Raw genomic sequence first — 15032 nt, 5'->3', positions numbered from 1 at the left:
CCCAGGGCCCATTACATATATACCATATGTTTTTCAATAAAATATTACATTTGCAGCTACTTTTTTTATTTAATATCTGCAGTCAACTTGTGCAATACGGATATAAAGCAGATTGCGTTCTTCATTTCACCTGTCACATTATGTTAAATGATGAAGCTTACCATAGTTCTCCAGAACAGTTGAGCCAGTCCCGTGTTTGTTTGTAAGCAGCACAACGGGAGAAGGTGAGCTGGTGAGTCCACAGCGCTCTCTCGGCGAGTCTCTGTTGTGCAGCGCACATGAGGTGATGAGCAATTCATTACTACATTACATGTTTGCCATCAGTTATCCTATAATGGCTTTCTGACAGAAGTCATTTTTTTCCTACTCGCCTTTTATTCTCCTCCGTTCTTCTCCCATCTGCTCTGTGTACACATGCTGCTCTTCCTTCCGAAAAGCATGCATCACAACTTTTTTCATTTGCAATTTCTCTCGTTCACTTCAGCTTGTAAATGTCCACACTACTACTAGCTATGCTTGTATAACTTTACGAGCTGGATTCGCCTGTCTTTGCAATTAATTTATGTTAGTTTTCGCTATTTCGCTATTCGTTTTGTGCTAATTTTGTTAGCATTCTGGTAATAGAGGCCCAAGGGCTTTTCTTGCGTTTTACCTCCCCCGCGTGTGCTATGCTGGTAACAGCGTAAATCCTGGTATGAGAGAAGGACGGTATGACGATTTGAACATCTGAATACCGCCCAAGCCCAGTATGTGTGTGACTAGGCACTAACCTGTGGCTCATAGCGGATGAGGAGGTCGTACTCCATGGAGTAGGGGATGTTGTTGATGGAGAACTCCAGGCTGCTGCCCTCTGGGACCTTGGCAAACCCAGTGCCAGTCCAGGTGGCAGGGCGCCCAGGCTGGTGCTCCCTCTGTTCCACACTGCAGCCCTGGACACACACAAATACCATCAAGCATTCACACAAAGTCAAACATAGACAGTACAAACAATGCAAATTAGGGTCCACCCCAGTCTTATCTATAACAAGAAGTAGTTACCTGTCCCAATATGGCCAGCTCAGCCTCATAGGTATAGTGGTCCAGAGCCATGAAGTACCACCCAGACTCCACCTGGGTACATTGACGGCCCATCATATGACTACGACAGCGGCACTGGCCATTCTCCATAGAGCAGCTGGGGAAGACGCATAAGAAATCTATGCTGTAAGCATGTAACCCGTCGACAGCACCCCCAACCCAAAACATCTTCCCGCGGCCACTCTGTCACTTACTGGTTATCTGTGGCTCCGCCCACATCACAGTCACAGTCTCTGCAGCCATTCATGTCATGACTCAGTGCCCAGTGTTCTGGCTGTGGGCAGACAGACAGGCAGCTGTTAGCACCAGACAGATGACATTCCTGACGACATCAGCCAGGGTTACTGGACCTTACATCATAGGTAACTACTCAGATACCTCAACCAGGTGTTCCTAGCTCCAAAATGAGATACTGTAGATACATGCTGCCTATAAAAGTACAGGCTGGTAGAGCTTAAGTTATGGGTGCAAAATAGTGGTTGTCTGTTCATGACTTTAAAACAAGCCTTTATGCAGCTTATGAGAGTTTAGGATCCACTTCGTCCGGACTACAGCTGACCATTTTTAGCATGCTGTAACCTACACCAACCGGAGAGGCCTGACATCCCTGGGCTACATTTAGATATGAAGCCCCAAGCAGGGCTTTACATTCCTAGGTATTGTTACTGGCACAGCAAGGAAGTTATGTGAGTGACAGGGGGATGTGAATGACTCAGAAACACCTATGACTCTTCGGGAGGGTGCATGTATGTATGTACGTATGAATGAATGAATGAATGGAAAGAGAGAGAGAGAATCTCTGTGTGTTATGGTTAGGAGAGGGAGGCTCTCCTGGAGCCTTACCAGACACAGGTCACAGCTGCGTCCGGTGACCAGTCGCTTGCAGAAGCAGTCCCCGCTCACAGGGTCACATTTTGGGCTCTCTGACACAGTACCCCTGGGGTCACACTGGCAGGCTGAGGGGGGCAGAGCAGGAATTATAGGGGCATGGGAACACAGAAATGTGGCACATGATTTTATTCAAAGCACTGAGAGAGATTAACAAAAGATTGCTCCAAAATCTCTAACATAACAACCACACAAAATGAGGGTCATTTGGAATACAATCAGTTCAATTTGTTAGAATGATTCATGATTATGCTCCTCTCTACTCACGTTGGCAGCCGCGGGGGTTTGCTGCACTCAGGCCAAAGAAGCCAGACTTGCATTTGTCACAGCGATGCCCTTCCACGTGGTCCTTACAGCGGCACTGCCCAGCGATCATGCCCAGGGATGGCTCGTCATGCCCGTCACAGATGCCCCCATTCAGGGAACCATCAGGATCACAGTCACAGGCTGGTAGAAGGAAGACAACAAACATCCTGTTAAACTTAACAAACATAACCATACAGTAGTACGTACTACCTAGAAAACATGTACACACTCACATCTAATGGACATAAAGTGGTACCAGGGTTTCAAACGTGAAAATAACCTGTACACGTACATACCTATGCCATCACTCATACACAGTATGATATTGTGAGAAATACACACACAGTTCCTGTGCCCCAGTTCTGAGAAGCGGTCGACACCCTCTACTCACCAGTACAGACCCCGGGGTCTCTGATGTCCCTACTGAGGTCCTTGTAGTAAAATGGTTTACACATCTCACAGTTGCGTCCCATGGTGTTGTGGAGACAGTGGTCACAGACGCCACCGCCGGCATTGCCCGTGGCCAAGTAAACCGCCATGTCAAAGTGACAGTGGTTGGAGTGGCCGTTACAGTTGCATTCTAAGAGAGACCAAGGGTACAGAAAACAACATAGTCAAGATTCTCATTCCTTTGATTATGACCTATGACTGGTGTGTTCATAATAATAATCAGTGATGTTAGGAGAGGAGTAAGAGACGTTTCTTGTTATGGTGTGGTACACCACCACTCACTCTTGCAGGCGTTGGTGTTGCGTCCCTCAGCCGGTCTCCAGGGCATGTCACTATGGAAGTCATCACACAGCTCACAATTCAGACCCTTCGTGTTGTGCTTGCAGACACACCTCCCATGGACCTGGGGGACAGGGAGGCTGAATTACACAAATCACAGAGAATTCTAAACAAAACCTCCCATTCTAACTCCCCTCTGCACAGATGCCTCTGCTTTCATACACAGCAATCTATATAGGGCAGTCTTCCTCCATACAACTAAGGGCAGTTCTGTGTCCCCTTACTCACCATGCCCTCCTCATCCTTGATCCCATCGATGGGGGCACACTCGGAGGCGTGGCCATAGCAGAAGCAGTTGCCACGGACGACCAGCTCGTACATGGCATAGTAGTACTTCTCCTTGATCTCCACGCGGGAGTCCAGCAGGTTATCTCCCAGAGTGTGCAGCTTGGTGAAGTTCACACGCAGGTTAGTGATCTTCAGCTGGTCTTCAGGATGCAAGAGGAAGAGAAGAGAGGAAGGGGGGGGCAGAGAGATTAGGAGATATACAACAAGCTATTTGAACATCCAAATGAATACTTCAAAGTCAAAAGGAAAGGTTCCAGATACACCATTAATTATCCCCCAACCCCCACCACAGACATAAGCAGAAACACTCTCCCCCGTAAAAGGAAGAAGTCAAGGCCAGCCGAGCATGACATCGCTGAAAGGGGCATGGAGGGTGTTGTTAGGAGACTTGAGTTGCGTCCCAAATGGTACCCTATTTCCTAAATACTGCACTACTTTTGAACAGAGCCTTATGGGCCCTGGTCAACGGTAGTGCACTAGAAAGAGAATCGGGTGCCATTTGGGACGCACCCTTGATAAACTCTCACAGAGGGGCGGTAGGTTGCTACTGTGCACAGAACATTCCCTGCTGTCAGTCACGTTCCAGCTGTTCACTAGGAAACAATACACAAAATGTATCATTTGACCAAATATTTATGAAGAGGTCATCACTTCATGGAGTCTATGAAGGAAGAAACCACATGGAAGAGTGGAAAGAGTGGCTCATCTTACCCCTACAGACTAGAGAGAGATGCGCTGCAGACAGCATGTGGAATCAATCAGCACTCTCTCTCTCTCCACTTAGTGCTTATCTCTCTCCACACAGTGTTTCAACACAAACAAATGGAGAACAAGTCACACCACTATGCGAAAAAGCGGTGTTTTGGGGGTGGCTACCTTCACTGTACTCCTAAGAAACACTTAGTATTCTTTGTGTTGTTACTTCCATTACCTACCTTCATTTGACTCACATACAGTGCAGGAGTTATTGTTTCATTCGACTAATGTTAGAGAAGAACATGGAAAGAGATTAGTGGAGTTCCTCTGTTATATTCATCTACACTGAAAATGAGAGAGAGGGGAGAGCGGCAGAGCAGCCTCAAATCCGGGCCCTATCAGTACTCCTGGCCTCTGTTATCTGAGCGTATCCTTTCTCACACACAGAAGGGCCCTGTTCTCTAGACCTTGACAGGCAAAACACCACTCCCTTTCTCACAAACCAGTGGGACAATAAGTTCCACTGTTCCACAGGACTTTGGGGAATATCAGGCTGTTGCCAGGGCCACAATATGCCATGTCCAACTCTTATGAGTATCAGTCAAGCCACTGGTAAAGTAATTTCATTGTTATTATTAACATACTAATGTACCTCCTGCTAACAGCTCCCCCAACTTCCCTGACAGGATTACCTCTATCAGGACAGAGCCGTCCGTCTTTAAACTCTCTAGCTGTGGATGAACTCTGCATGGGAAAGTGCTCAAACTAAACCATAGGCATTCTGTAACGGTATACACCCGACATCCAGGCTTCATTTTAACTCCCTCCTCTCAGTCATCCTCCCTCCATGTCGATATTCTGTGGCACACTAGCAGATTAAACTGCCTCCTTTACAGCAGGAACACATCAGGTTTCAGCACTTTAATTACTAAACCCCCTCAAAATGTGTGTCTCTGTCAAACCCGAGCTAAAGCCGATGCAGAGTGAGAGCTCTTTATCTATGCATAGTCACTTTACCTGTAAGGTTCTGCTTTTCTTTTCTTAGTCAACCTTGTGTTCTTTTTCTTTGTGTTCTGGAACGTAGCCCTGTTTCTTTGTGTTCTGGAACGTAGCCCTGTTTCTTTGTGTTCTGGACCGTAGCCTTGTTTCTTTGTGTTCTGGAACGTAGCCCTGTTTCTTTGTGTTCTGGACCGTAGCCCTGTCTTTCATTTTTGTTCATTGATTTCACCTGTGTTCATTTCTCACCTGGTCTCATCAGCTCACCTATTTAGTTCACTTCTTTCTGTTTACATGGTTGTGAATTATTGTTTGTTTTTGACTGCATACCTGTGTTTGACCATTGCCTGCCTGTGGCCACGATTTCTGCTGACGCTTGATAAACATCTGCCGTGCTCTGTGCGTGACTCTACACCTTTTTCTCCCTGAATATTCATTGCATTACCTCTACCTACATGTACATATTACATAAATTACCTCAACTAACCTGTACCCCGGCATATTGACTCTGTACCAGTACCTCCTGTATATAGCCTCCACATTGACTCTGTACCAGTACCTCCTGTATATAGCCTCCACATTGACTCTGTACCAGTACCTCCTGTATATAGCCTCGCTATTGTTATTTTACTGCTGCTCTTTAATTATTTGTTTTTTACTTATCTAAAAAAAAAAAAACTTAACACTTAAAACTGCGTTGTTTGTTACGGGCTTGTAAGTAAGAATTTCACTGTAAGGTCTACTAAACCTGTTGTATTCGGCGCATGTGACAAACATTTTGATTTGAGAGCTCCCATTAGATGTACCTTAAGGGTGCACTAATGAGTGACACAGGTTCCCTTAAACAAGTGCAGGGCAGTAATGAGCATGGCAGTGTGCTAGCTACTCATTCAGAGTGTCTGTCTGGACAACATGGAACATCCAGTTTAAGGGTCAGGGTCAATCCATACCTTGGTTTTATTAAGAACAGAACCTCCCCTGTCACTACTTAGGGAAGGCTGCTCTTACTCCTGGGGAAACAGTGAAGTCATACCAGTCAAAATAGAAGGGGGAGAGAGAGCAGCTGGTTTTCACATCCCGCTAGGCTTCAGAGTGCAGATTGTCATGTGCCATTCTGTTTAGGTGTTGTGCTGTACTGAAATTATACGGTAGGGTGGCAGTCGCTGTATCATGTCAGCGGTGTGAGTTTGGCTTAACATGGGGGGGAAGTGGTTGCTAGTTGTGGTGACTGGTGAGTGTATCTTACTCTGAATGTTGGGGCTGTAGGGGTCCTCAATGTGGATGGCAGGGTCCAGAACTCTGTAGATTGCCTGGAGGAAGAAGAGGGACAGGACAGGTGGTTGAATGCCATTTTAATGTATGTGTACAACTGTAGTAACCTAGTGAGCACAACACATTGAAATTACACATTTTCAATGTCTTTTCAACCAAAAATAAGTATGTGGTCATTGGCTAGGGATAAATCCCTCTTCCCTATCAGACTCACCTCTCCCTCTGTGGACGGCTCGATGTCAGAGTAGCGCGACTCACAGATGACGTTGTCTACTTTGCGTAGGGGTCCCTTAGATACCCCGGGGAAGACCGAGGCACAGTCGTAGGCAAAGTAGCGGTACACCTGCCAGTTACGTCCAAAATCTGCCGATCGCTCAATCACCATGGCTGCTGGGCGAAATGTCTGTGTGCCAGGAGAGGGATGTGATGTGTGTTGTTGCTCATTTGAAGACACAGAACATTTTTATATACTGCATAGATTTGTCACACTGTTTAAGGCAGGGGTCTCCAACAGGTTGATCGTGAGCTACCACATATGAGTAGCTCGCCAAACAATTCTGAAAGTACATGCAATTTTCATGTGTTCCACCACAAACTGTCATAAACAAATCTCACAAGTATCCCGACACCACAAGCTCCAAGCTACTATCTAACTGAACATTGACATTATCCCACCCCTGGTTAGCCACTAATGGCTTAAAAAGACCAACCTAACACTATCTGCCAATTAATTTCCAGCAATATTGCCTCTTTCTGTCTGTGTGGTGCAGGCGTTTGTCCATCACTCCATGTGTAGCCAGTTGATATGATAACCATCTTGTGGGTTGACAGAAATGGGAAAAAAGGGGAATTAGACAAAGTATTCTGATGTGATTTAAGCATTGACATCAACTCAGAACATCCAATTTTGCTGTTTCTCTATGAATAACTGTAATACAAAACAAAACATCATTTGGGAAAATATCAAACATAATTTGGGGAAAAAATAACAGATTTTATAGGGCCCCGTTAGTTGTTTATTAATCATTATTTTACCAGGTATATTGACAGACAATACAGTGCACTACTTTCTCTTGTACACTAAAGACCCAGAGCTCGTGACATGTTTATTAAGTAGCTGTCGTGATAGAAAAAGTTGGAGACCCCTGGTCTAAGGTTTACTAAGTGCTCTATGTCTAACCTTGAAGATCATGATAAGATGAGTAAAATGGAATTCTGCCTCAAGGTCCAGCTGAATGAAGACATCAGGCTTTCCTGAAGACAAAACGAGAGGGAGGGATGGAGGGAGAGAGAGAGAAAGGATGAGAGAGGGCATGTCAAGCTTTATGTTGTTGCTATTACATCTATAATATATGCACTCAATCAACCTGTCAATCTGTCTGTTACAGGAAATGCAAACCCGTGTTTTCACCAGTGATAACTCAACTACCAGCTGTGAGGGATGCCCCTGTCCGTCTCTTGGCTTGAGTAATGGCATCTGAACAGGAAAAAGCATTCTCGTCTTGGCTGGAGATGTGGTCGTCCACATGGGTAATCCCCACACACTTCCTGAGCATGATCCATCCTTAAGAACCACTCGAGTTGGCCCATTATTCACAATGAATTGGTAGAGAAGAAGTCTTAAGTTCCAATAGTAGTGTAGGGGGTTCTGCCTTCTGTCCCCTTCTAGCAGTTGGAACATTTAACTGCTACAGCATATAAATAACATAATAACCACAGTAAATAGTCCCGTCAGAAATGTCTATATGCCACAACGTAGCTCAAAGGGAACACCCTAAACACATGCTCATAAAGCTAAGTGTTTGAGGATCCTTTCCTCATCTCCAAATGTAGTCTGAAGTGAATACAAACAGCAGGAAGACAACAGTAAAAATCGTAACTCTGCACATGAAAAAACGAGAGAGGTAATGACAGAGTACAGCTTCCGGGGTTGGCACCTCAACATTAACATCACTAGCTATCTACCCCTCAGGCAGGCTGTGGTGTGGTGTGGTGTGATGGGAGCCAGGCCTGTGGAAAAGTAACACAATAAAATAAAAAAGACTCTGGAAATAACAGAGAGAGAGTCTCACAAATCTTCTGAAGATTCATGCAATCATAAACTAACCTGACACACACACAGTGTAAATACACACAGGGACACATTGGTGAGTAAGAGGTCAAACTGGATTTCGGCCATTGGGTCTGTGCTGTAGGCTGTGAACCATAACCTGCACTCCTTAATGAAAGGCTAATCAGGAAGGAAACGGAGGCAGGGGAAAGGAGGGGCAGAGGAAAACAGAGGCAGGGTGTGCTAGAGCCAAGGAGTCAAGTTGGAGGAGAGGGAGAGGAAGAATGAGGAGGAGAGAGAAGCAAAGAGAGGGAAAGGGCAAAGGAAGGGAAACAGAGATAGAACTGCAGAGTGGGAGAGGGGTCACAGCAAATAGTTTAACTTGTGTTTCTCCCATCACCGCTGTTGTGAGGCTTGGCTAACGGAGAGCAATTAGTAACTGGTACACTCCACTAACGGAACCAACCCACTCGCACATCCTTCTAGTAGCCTACTTGGTACCACTTCAAACAGAGTAGAAGTGGCACAAGCTGCTCTACAGAACAGTGGATAAGGTACCCACCCAACCTAGCCTTCCACTCCAAGCCCTTAAGGAACTAAGTGAAGGAAGGGGCCTCACACCAGAGGGACACAGGGACAGTGGTCTACACACATGTAGCACAAGCAGCCCACTGTGCTCCATGTCACATACTCTAAAGCCCTGCTAGAAATGCCATGGAGACTGGGAGTAAAAATAGTGACTGTTTCCTGTCCCCCACCTCTCAGTGTTCGACATAGAGTACAGGCAGTGCTATACTGGTCCACAGTAGTCAATCACTCAGAAATAGACCTGAAATGGGGCTTTTGTTTGCAGTGATGTGGGCTCTGTATTAACAATGAAGAAGGAGAATTGCTCAGCTGGTGTCTTGAAATCCATTCTCCAAATCTAATTTTCTATCCCTCCCTCAATGTACACCCTCTCACTCTTTCTCTCACTCTTTCTCTCCGGCTCCCAATCTTCCTCTGACCCCTTCCCTCCCCACCCTCCTTTCCTTTCCTCTCTTCTCTTTCTCATTCCTCCCTTTGTTGACGTGCCAGGGTACAGCCTGCACTGTTATTATCCCCATACAAACAGCTGTGGGCCTGTGGCTGGTCTGGGTCCGGTCCAGGCAGAGTAAAGTAGGCTACTACAGAGAACAGAGGGTGATTTAGTGTGATAGAGGCCATGGACCTCTGGGCTTTGAAGGCCCTTCAGAACAGAGCTACCAGGACTCACTGTAATGACACACTGTGGCTTCCAGGATCGTCGGCCCCATCTCTCTCCCCCATATCTCACCCTCTCACTACTGCTTCCTTTTATGATCCACTCATGATCTCTCCCTCTTCCACTCCCCCCTCTCTTTCTCGGTCTCTGAACAGACCTGTTATTAATAGTAGTAACCAAGATTAGGCCTCTAATAATACAGATGATATGGATTCTGTATGAGTTTATACCACTGACAGCTGCATGTTGGGGGTATGTCATGTAACCGAAGGCAGGGGGCACAAATAGACGACAAATCTGTTTTAACACTGCTTCTCATAAAATCAAAGGTTCACTATTTAAACATGGAAATAATTGCAACCTCTATGAATGCAATCTCAATTCTCACCATTCTCCGACTGCCACCATGACTTCTTGCGGTGTGGTTTGAACGTGGTGATGACGTTCTCAATGCGGTGACTGATGGTGTTGTAGACAGGATCATATGGGCGGCGAGAGTCACACTGGAAACATTTCTTCTCATCCTACAGGGGTCAGAGGTGACACAGGTCAGAGGTCGAACAGAAGCTCAGGACAGAGAGAGGTAGGGGGAGTGAGAGGATGTTGGAGACCCACACACACACACACACACACCTGTAAGTGACTGACGATGCAGTAGGGGTCTTTCTTCCTGGAGCCGCATGTAGATGATGCCTTCAGGCTCTTCTCACGGCCCACCAACAGGTCTCCTGTTGCCGGGTAACAGCTGCCATGGGTACAGCCGTGGGCGTGGTCTGGCTCCCGGGCAGTGGCATATGCCAGGGCTGGAGAAGCGAGGAAGGAGAGGAGGTTAAGGACAGGAAACAACATCACAGCTGGGCGGTGTTATTGCAGTCACTTAGAGTGAAGAAAGAAAGACAATGGTTTCGCTAGACGGATCACTCCTCTGTCTTAGAAAACAAATCACTCTCTCTCTCTCTCTTTCTACGACATTACCACAAACTCTAATCAGTACAGGAAAAGGACATCAAGAGAGGAAGTAAGCCTACGTTTAATCCTGAGACTAAAGCTGAGCCCAACTAAAGCTGCTGCTAGCCCACCTGCAACTCAACAGTCAATGTTTAAATAATAGGAGTAACAATGTTGAAAAAACACTTAAAGAGATTATCTTTTGGGGGAATATGTTAGCAGTGCCTCTCTCTCCTGAAGTCCAAAACGGTTGACCTGACATGGGGCCCTACAGCCGCTAAATCTGGAAGCGAACCCAAAGGTCAACTAGGAGGTCAACGAGGTCAGGTTCTGACAGCACAGCAGGAAAGTATGGGTGTGCGTGTGAGCTTGTGTGTGTCTTTTTGTGTTAGTTTGTGTGGGTGTGTCTGTGCATGCATTTTCGTGTGCGTGTGACTCAATGGATGAACTGTGTGTGGGGTGTTTGAAAATAGCCCAACAGTCGTCAAGCAGTCCAGTCAACATCCTGAAATATATTCCTAGTGAAGCGCCAGTGGGACGGGGAGACACTCAGTCTAAAGAGCAGGGCCAGGGAGGTCTGTCTGTCTGTCTGTCTGTCTGTCTGTCTGTCTGTCTGTCTACAACAGGTGGTTCTTAGGCACTCTATGGATACAAGAAGCAAAAACATGCAACACAAACAGAAATAAATCTGTACACAATGGATCAACATTCTGTATTCTGCTGCATATTACGATTTTAGGACAGCTTTGGATTGTGAGTGTCCTAGGAAAAGTCCTGAGGAGATTTCACAGAGACGATCAACAAAAACATGACACTCTCTAGAGGAAACCTGTGTTTGCCTGGCATACAGACAAGTCTCACACTGGTACCACTGCCAGGCACTGAACACACACACACACACACACACACACACACACACACACACACACACACACACACACACACACACACACACACACACACACACACACTCACAAAAACACACACACACCACAGTGATACACTTGGCATTCAGTCAACACATAATAATGACTGTACCTTCGAAAATGTCTTGGTCATATGTTTCCTATGCCAACAGTGCATTTGTGTACACAGACAATGATGGGAATATGCTAAACACTTTTCTTTGAGTAAGGATATCACCTCAACACGGAGGACATGTTATCTGAATGCTGTAGTAATGTTATCTCAGTTCCCTTTCCTGTTGCCAGGAAACTTCTGTGGTAAATCAAGCTAGGCCTGTGTAATTATGCTGTAACCCCAAAAATCTGCCCTCAACAATTACTTAGCCAATTAACAATAGAAGAACATAGATAAGCAAGGCTTTAAAAAAAAAAAAGCAAAACCAAACTAAATGGCCTGAGACATAACTGCACAGGAAACTTTTCCTTATTTTTCTGAGGGGTATATAGAGAGGAGGGGAGAGAGAGAGAAGAAAGAGTGAAAAGAAAAAGGAAGAGAGAGGGGGGAGAAGGAGAGGGAGAGAGATGGGGGGAGAGAGAGCGAGAGATGGAGAGAAAGCCGATGAGTAAATACAAAGCCTCTGTAGTGACATAGCAACATGATATCTATTTTGGTCGTTGGCACACACTCAAAGGTGTGTGTATAAAGAGAGAGAGGAGATGGAAGGGGGGGAGCAGAGAGGGCTGATGTACAGACTATAATTTCAGGGCCTCTCCTAAACTCTTTTATCTTGTCTCTGTCTTGTCTGTCTGTGTTGGAGAGCTTTCACAGACATCCCATACATCCCATACAACGTGTGAGAAGAGAACCTGTAAGCCTATTTGATGATTAACCACCCTCTTTCTGTCAAGTAAGTCATATGGAAATTGGTTTGAACAAATTAAATTCCCACTTGATGCTTTAATAACGAGCATATTTGGAATGTTCAACCAGAGAGGATGGAAAGGGATGGTTGACTAAGCAGCAGTGTGTCCATCTCATCTCAGCAGCTCTCTCTTACTCTCTGCCATGCTCTCCTCTTACCCATACATGGACAGGCAGTGAGGAATGCAGGCTGATCAGCTGAGAGGGGGGCGTACCTCCGAGCTAATAAAGCCTAGCCTAGCCACAGACAAGGAGAGGTTGTATTAGCCTAGCAACATACCAGGAGAGGTTGTATTAGCCTAGCCACAGACCAGGAGATGTTGTATTAGCCTAGCAACATACCAGGAGAGGTTGTATTAGCCTAGCCACAGACAAGGAGAGGTTGTATTAGCCTAGCAACAGACCAGGATAGGTTGTATTAGCCTAGCCACAGACCAGGAGAGGTTGTATTAGCCTAGCAACAGACCAGGAGAGGTTGTATTAGCCTAGCCACAGACCAGGAGAGGTTGTATTAGCCTAGCCACAGACAAGGAGAGGTTGTATTAGCCTAGCAACAGACCAGGATAGGTTGTATTAGCCTAGCCACAGACCAGGAGAGGTTGTATTAGCCTAGCAACAGACCAGGAGAGGTTGTATTAGCCTAGCAACAGACCAGGAGAGGTTGTATTAGCCTAGCCACAGACCAGGAGAGGTTGTGTTAGCCTAGCCACACACCAGGAGAGGTTGTATTAACCTAGCAACATACCAGGAGAGGTTGTATTAGCCTAGCCACATACCAGGAGATTGCACAAGTGAGCTTAGCCACAAACAATAGATTCTGCTGTACAAGTCAACTGTTGAACGTAATGCTAACAAGAAGAAACATCCTCCCCTTTTGAGCAGAAATAAGGAGATCAAATCCATTAAATGTGCTCTAAACTGACCATCGTTATAAATCTCAGTCAACGTGCTGTTCCATTTTGAGTGATTCTCTCCTCTTCCCTGGGCTATGACTGGAACTCCACTGCACTATGCACTACTAATGTGGTTTATTATGTGTATAATAATAGTTATTTCCATCTCTTCCCAAAACAAGTGTAATGAGTTTGGATTGGACAGCTCCCAGCATCCTCTCTGTTCTGCATTCAGCCTTGCCAAGGCTAATCTCCCTGTAATGGCCTGGACCACTACACAAAGAGAGAGGGATTTTCTCTTACCCCCTCTCTCCCTCACTGCCTCTCTCTCACAATTCTCTTCCTCAATCTCTCGATTCTTCATTCAATCTCCCTCTCCCTTTTTTCTCCCATTGTCTCACTCTCTCATCTTCTCTCTATTTTCTCTGTCTTTCTCTCTCTCTCTGTCTGTCAGTGTGGTATGTACTGTACTATAAGCATCTATGTGAAGCCCCACTGCCTGTCCTGGCACACTCTGGAGATATGGGATTAACACCGCTGTCAGCTTTGTTACACTGCTGTGTCTGTCAGCTTTGTTTACACTCCTGTGTCTGTCAGCTTCGTTCCACTGCTGTGCCTGTCAACGTTGTTACACGGCTGTGCCTGTCAGCTTCGTTCCACTGCTGTGCCTGTCAACGTTGTTCCACTGCTGTGCCTGTCAGCTTTGTTCCACTGCTGTGCCTGTCAGCTTTGTTCCACTGCTGTGCCTGTCAACGTTGTTCCACTGCTGTGCCTGTCAACGTTGTTCCACTGCTGTGCCTGTCAACGTTGTTCCACTGCTGTGCCTGTCAACGTTGTTCCACTGCTGTGCCTGTCAACGTTGTTCCACTGCTGTGCCTGTCAGCTTTGTTCCACTGCTGTGCCTGTCAACGTTGTTCCACTGCTGTGCCTGTCAGCTTCGTTCCACTGCTGTGCCTGTCAACGTTGTTCCACTGCTGTGTCTGTCAGCTTCGTTCCACTGCTGTGCCTGTCAGCTTCGTTCCACTGCTGTGCCTGTCAACGTTGTTACACGGCTGTGCCTGTCAGCTTCGTTCCACTGCTGTGCCTGTCAACGTTGTTCCACTGCTGTGCCTGTCAGCTTTGTTCCACTGCTGTGCCTGTCAACGTTGTTCCACTGCTGTGCCTGTCAGCTTCGTTCCACTGCTGTGCCTGTCAACGTTGTTCCACTGCTGTGCCTGTCAACGTTGTTCCACTGCTGTGCCTGTCAGCTTCGTTCCACTGCTGTGCCTGTCAACGTTGTTCCACTGCTGTGCCTGTCAACGTTGTTCCACTGCTGTGCCTGTCAACGTTGTTCCACTGCTGTGCCTGTCAGCTTTGTTCCACTGCTGTGCCTGTCAACGTTGTTCCACTGCTGTGCCTGTCAGCTTCGTTCCACTGCTGTGCCTGTCAACGTTGTTCCACTGCTGTGCCTGTCAACGTTGTTCCACTCCTGTGTCTGTCAGTTTCGTTCCACTCCTGTGTCTGTCAGCTTCGTTCCACTGCTGTGCCTGTCAACGTTGTTCCACTGCTGTGCCTGTCAACGTTGTTCCACTGCTGTGCCTGTCAACGTTGTTCCACTGCTGTGCCTGTCAACGTTGTTCCACTGCTGTGCCTGTCAGCTTTGTTCCACTGCTGTGCCTGTCAACGTTGTTCCACTGCTGTGCCTGTCAACGTTGTTCCACTGCTGTGCCTGTCAACGTTGTTCCACTGCTGTGCCTGTCAGCTTTGTTCCACTGCTGTG

The 15032-nt window shown here is 46.5% G+C and overlaps 1 protein-coding gene across 3 annotated transcripts in view; it reads right to left on the bottom strand.

Moving 5' to 3' along the window:
* The window catches only part of lamb2 (laminin, beta 2 (laminin S)), a 48048-nt gene that overhangs the window by 13099 nt on the left and 19917 nt on the right, over positions 1 to 15032 (bottom strand). For all 3 annotated transcript variants that reach the window (XM_021616006.3, XM_021616007.3, XM_090184476.1), the window contains exons 3-15: positions 10239 to 10408; positions 9994 to 10129; positions 7493 to 7566; positions 6527 to 6715; positions 6287 to 6350; positions 3289 to 3488; positions 3004 to 3124; positions 2663 to 2851; positions 2233 to 2412; positions 1921 to 2033; positions 1272 to 1351; positions 1039 to 1174; positions 771 to 929 (exon numbers count right to left, since the gene is read on the bottom strand). In XM_021616006.3, the coding sequence (XP_021471681.3) occupies positions 771 to 929; positions 1039 to 1174; positions 1272 to 1351; positions 1921 to 2033; positions 2233 to 2412; positions 2663 to 2851; positions 3004 to 3124; positions 3289 to 3488; positions 6287 to 6350; positions 6527 to 6715; positions 7493 to 7566; positions 9994 to 10129; positions 10239 to 10408 (1811 nt within the window). The remainder of the gene's footprint in view (positions 1 to 770; positions 930 to 1038; positions 1175 to 1271; positions 1352 to 1920; positions 2034 to 2232; positions 2413 to 2662; positions 2852 to 3003; positions 3125 to 3288; positions 3489 to 6286; positions 6351 to 6526; positions 6716 to 7492; positions 7567 to 9993; positions 10130 to 10238; positions 10409 to 15032) is intronic.

This window comes from Oncorhynchus mykiss, chromosome 9 (assembly GCF_057628025.1).
Source record: "Oncorhynchus mykiss isolate SJ-2025 chromosome 9, ASM5762802v1, whole genome shotgun sequence".
Taxonomy (NCBI): domain Eukaryota; kingdom Metazoa; phylum Chordata; class Actinopteri; order Salmoniformes; family Salmonidae; genus Oncorhynchus; species Oncorhynchus mykiss.
Note: the sequence above shows the minus strand (reverse complement) of the source record. Positions and strands in the feature narration are given on the sequence as shown.